Source organism: Bidens hawaiensis, unplaced genomic scaffold (genome assembly GCF_021521415.1).
Source record: "Bidens hawaiensis isolate Kalapana, Puna unplaced genomic scaffold, B.hawaiensis_p1.1 tig00003356_1, whole genome shotgun sequence".
Classification (NCBI taxonomy): Eukaryota; Viridiplantae; Streptophyta; class Magnoliopsida; order Asterales; family Asteraceae; genus Bidens; species Bidens hawaiensis.
The window spans coordinates 1,496,781-1,502,133 of record NW_027491185.1 but is presented as its reverse complement, the minus strand read 5'-3'; the positions used below and the strand labels follow the sequence as shown (position 1 = coordinate 1,502,133).

Here is a 5,353-nt window from a genome sequence, read left to right as displayed (position 1 = left end):
TTTTCTATTTTTTATATATATGGAGAAAAATCTTTTTTTAAGCTTGACTCGAGCTCGTATAAAACCTTAAACGAGTTAAAGTTTGGCTATATAGTGTGCAACTAATACATAGAGGTCTAAACGAAGTAAAACTTAAAAATACATATGGCTTGTTAAGGCTCAACGAGCCTAAATGAACTTCCATACTAGACACAAGTTCGGGCTCTGTGAAAACCCGATTTGGCTTGAGCTAATTTGCGCCTTAATAAAAGAAATAACAACATTCAAGTTGGTTGTGAGACGTAAAAGAAAGCCAGGGGTTTGAATGTAAACTCACTTAACAGTTAACACCCAATTCAACCAAATCAAGGACTCCGACCCGAAATCGTCTAAGAGGGTATTTAGGATTACTTATTTTATATCTTTATGACTTATAACTCATAAGTTTAAAAGGTGTTTGGAAAAGTTAAACTTTATGAATAAATAAGTTATAAGTTATGACTTATATTAGTTATAAGGAGGTTAAATAAAATTCAAACCCCATTTAGGGGGTGTTTGGCCTAGCTTTTATTTTTAAGCAAGCTTATATAAAAAATTAGCTTATAGCTTTTTTTCTATTTTTTGATAAGCTCTTTTTAAGTGTTTGGATTAGCTTATATTCTACAAGTTAATTATGTGTCTTAATAAGTTGTTAAATCCATCATTCTTTAATTTGTTAGAGTAATAATTACTAATCCACCACCATTTGAGGATAAATGAGTAATTTACACCCTTAAACAGATAAGCTTTATCAAATAAGCTAAAAAACCATATTTCAATAAGCTTATTCAAATAAGCTTATATAAGCTATAAGTATAAACTTAAAAAGCTCCAAACACTAATTTAAGCTTATTTTATAAAAAAAAAACTGAAAAAGCTATAAGCTTTGTTAAAAGAGCTGGGCCAAACACCCCCTTACTTTTGATATCAAGATTCAAACACCCCCTACTCTGTCTTCAACCTTATTCACTTCTAATGCATCATCAATATTCAAACCCCAGTTACTAACTTCTATTTTCATTCATATTATAACCAATGTATGCACAAATACTTCCAATTTACACCAATCCCACAACCCCCTCATCTTACTTTCACTATCCAAACCCTAACCCTAACCCACCACCGACCCATTTCACTAAATTTAACTCCGTTTTCAAATTCAAACATGGGTTTTGCAATTCAGACAAAAGGGTGTCTGAATCACCAAACAATTTGAGGAAACATGTGTGTTTAGCTGGGATTGGAATTGATGGGTTGCAGGGGAAAGATGATGGGTTTTATATAAGAAGGTGTGTTGAGCTTGCTAAAAAGGCTGCTGGGTGTACTAGCCCTAATCCTATGGTGGGTTGTGTTATTGTTAAAGATGGTGAAATTGTTGGTGAAGGGTTTCATCCCAAAGCTGGTCAACCTCATGCTGAGGTACTTAAAAGTCATATATGTTTTAACATTTTAAAGACCTTTTTTTATTTTTATCAAAATTTTTAAATCAAACAACCAGATTTTGTTAGCTACATTGAGTTATAAAGCGTAGGCTTGTGAACGAACCGAACGATCACGAACGAAGAATGTATGTTTAACTTGAAATGAATAAACTATCGAACACGAACATTTAAACGAACGGGGTTTTCTTGTCTGTGTTCGTTTGTTAAGAAAATTAACGTTTTCGTTTATGTTTGTTCGTTAACAGTATAAACGAACAATTCACAAATGAACACAAATGGAGCATGTTCGTGCCCGTTCTTTCAACTTTAACCGAACAAATGATCGAACACGAGCAATTAAACAAACTGGGATTTCTTGGTCGTGTTCGTTCGATAAGAAAATGAACGTGTTTGTTTATGTTTGTTTGTTAACAGTATAAATGAATGGTTTACGAACGGAGCATGTTCCTGTTCGTCCGTTTAACTTTAACCTAACTAACGCTCGAACATAAAAAATTAAACGAACGCTGTTTTCTTCTTCGTGTTCGTTTGTTAAAAACAGGGTTTTTAGAAAATTAACGTTTTCATTTATATTTATTTGGTAATAGTATAAACGAACGGTTCACGAGCGTACACAAACGAACAGAATTGAACATAGATGAACGAACATAACTGAGCTAATTAAAAGTAAGTGTGAATGATGTGGTGAGCCTAAAAAGTTATTGAAACTAGTAAATTGCAACGGGCCTAAAATTTTGTAATGAATATATATATTAACGAATGCAAATGAACGAACTTAAACAAATTCCATGTTGTTGAGTTTGGATTATTAGTATATGTGAGTTAAAGACAATCATCTAAACAACGAATCTTGATTGGATCACCTACCTTGCAGGTTACTAACTAAAAACACAACATATCATAATCTTTAGTCAAAATATATATGCACAAGGCTTAAAGTGTAGTTAAGAGTTTTAATTTTATGCTTGATTGTCCCTACTCGCGGTGCGCACATATAATGTATATATGTGCGAACCCTCGGGTGGGCAAAAGTGAAATTGTACTAATTTTGACGTTATTTTACTAATCTCGTGAAAATAACGTTAAAAGTGGCGGAAGGTTAATCAGGCATCATGTGGTGGCGTTGATAGCCGAAAGACAAGGGTACATGCACCAATCGGTGGTGTCCCGATGGTTGAGTGTTATGTGCCTTATGTTCAAGGCTTGATACAAAACTACTATCGAGCCGGGGGTCTCAACGAAGGCAGCCTCTCTATTCCTAAAGGGTAGAGGTAAGGTTGTCTACATCTTACCCTCCTCAGACCCTATCATAGCTTTGCTATTGGTGGGATATACTGAATACGATGATGATGATGATGAATTTTATGCTCGAATATTATCTTTATGTTTGCAGGTTTTTGCTTTGAGAGATGCAGGAGAACTAGCAGAGAATGCAACTGCATATGTAAGCTTGGAACCGTGTAATCACTTTGGAAGAACGCCTCCTTGTTCAGAAGCATTAATGAAAGCAAAAGTTAAAAAAGTGGTGGTTGGGATGGTTGATCCGAACCCGATTGTAACGTCACGGGGTGTTGCTAAATTAAGAGATGCAGGAATCGATGTTATTGTTGGTGTTGAAGAAGAAATGTGCAAGAAGCTTAATGAGGCGTGGATACATCAAATGCAAACCGGGAATCCTTTTGTTACGTTAAGGTAAGGTTTATGTTGACTTTTAAGGTCATTGACTAGTTTTCAGTTTAAAAATTGTGGCTATTTTGACCCATCTTTTTAATGGATCAGTTTTTGTTGTAGGGGGTGCATGGAACCCAAAAAACTCACCCCTAACCGAAAAGACCGAAACGAAATAACTGAATTTAAGCAAAACCAGCGCGTTGGTTTTTATCGTAAAAACTGAACTTTCGGTTTTGCAAGCAATTGAAACTGAAAGACTGAATCGAACCGAATTAGTGGATTTTCAAATTTTATCTAGAATTTAAACTTTAAAGTACTTTATAAGAATTTAATAAATAGCGCCCATTTATATTAGCCCAAATTATAATAATTAATTATTAACTTTTTTTTTCACTAACAAAATAGGAAATATTTTTGGTCCCAAGTTCTTTTTATTTGGGCCCAAAAGTTTCATGCTCAAATGGTAAAACTGAAAAAACCGAAAGCAAACCCAAACCCAAAGAAACCGAGCAGTTTCAAAAACTTAAAAACCTAAAACTTCAGTTTTTGGTTTGAACCAAAACGGGCCCAAACCGACCCATGCACACCCCTACTAGCAGGGAAATGGGTCGTTTTGGTTCGAATGGGTTGAAAGGTAGAAATGGTGGAATTTTAATGCATAAAACCTCCTAAGTCGTTTTATTCATAAAGTTGGATTTTTTAAATAAGATCATCTTTAATCATTTGACATCAATTATTTATAAAAGCTGAAAATTTGGAAGAAAGTTGTTTCAGGGCAATCCCGATCCACCCGCCCATTTAGAGTCATACAAACACAATTGCTTATTTGGCCCGTTACTTAGCCACCTGTTTTGCACACCAGTTAAGATTATAATTATCATATAAATTTATATTCTTGTGATAATATATCCTGAAAACCACAGATATTCGCTCGCTATCGACGGTCGCCTCTCGGACAATATTGGGGAAGAATCCATGGAAGCTGGTGGATACTACTCAAAATTATTACAAGAACACGACGCAGTTATAAAATCTTCAAAGTCATTGGCAAAACATCCACTTCCGGTATCCAAAGAACCAAAATCGAACCAACCGCTTTATATAATAATAGCAAAAGATCCAAGTCCCGAGATCCAGATCCCCAAACATGAAGAATCAGCTTCAAAAGTCATCATATTTACAGACCAAAAGACGGTTGTGGGATCTGAACAGGGGATCGAAACAGTTGTTTTAGATCAAATGACGTTAATGACAATTTTGGAGAGTTTGAAAGGTCGAGGACTGTGCAGTGTATTGTTGGATTTAAGAGGGGGGTTTGATGACTTTGACGAGATCTTGAAGGGGGTCGACGGAAACTTGTTGCAGAAGGTGGTGGTTGAAGTGTTACCCGTTTGGAGTGAAAGTAAAGAAAATAATATTAATGCGCTTGAGGCGATAAAGATTAGTCGAAGAGCGGGTTTGAAGAATTTTGAACCTGAAAAAGAGGGTAAAAGTGCATTACTCGAGGGCTACTTCTAATCGAGGATGACTCGTTTTAGTTCAAACAGGTGTCGCAAAGAAGCAATTTTTGGTCAAATATAAGTGGCGGGTGTGTTAATTATAAACCGAGAATTTGCCAACTTGAAATATTTAGTTTGATTTTTTGAGTTCAAAATAAGGACTTTAAAATGGAACTTGCGAGTGTGATTCACTTTGATGGTGCCAAATATAACGACTGAGGACTCTAATGATGCAGCGTGGACGTTGTAACAACACGCCTAAAACATGAACCTGAAAATGTCTAATCCAGTGAATGCTTGACTCATTGATTTAGATGCAATAATAATAATAGTCAATTTATGATCTTATATATTTTCTGCACTCTACCCTTTTTAAGATATACAAGCTTAACTTTTTTTTTTGATATATAACCTTAAACTTTTGCTAGAGAAAGATACATTAGAGGGTATTTGAAAGAAATTAAAAACAATACCTTCAAAATCATTCCAAAGGTTTGATGTATACAATAAAGCATCACAATTCATATTTATAGGTCGTTAAAGCAAAATACCTTTAGCTACTAGTAAAGCGTGATAACAACTTTAGTTACATGCACGATTGCATTTACAGTGATGTTGTACAATGATCCTCTCATCGGGACCACATGATGTCATTGTCTTTATCGATGATATTTGTCTTTTGGATTGTTTTGTGTGTTGAATAATATTTTAGAATCAAATTTG

At 34.8% G+C, this 5,353-nt stretch overlaps 1 protein-coding gene across 1 annotated transcript; it reads left to right on the top strand.

Moving 5' to 3' along the window:
* The first annotated feature begins 1,012 nt into the window (after window positions 1–1,012).
* LOC143623219 (riboflavin biosynthesis protein PYRD, chloroplastic-like) lies at window positions 1,013–4,944 on the top strand. Its single transcript, XM_077094175.1, has 3 exons — window positions 1,013–1,437; window positions 2,854–3,152; window positions 4,055–4,944. Exons 1-3 carry the CDS (start codon window positions 1,054–1,056, stop codon window positions 4,647–4,649), a joined length of 1,278 nt encoding a protein of 425 aa, XP_076950290.1. The 5' UTR covers window positions 1,013–1,053; the 3' UTR covers window positions 4,650–4,944.
* The last annotated feature ends 409 nt before the right edge of the window (window positions 4,945–5,353 follow it).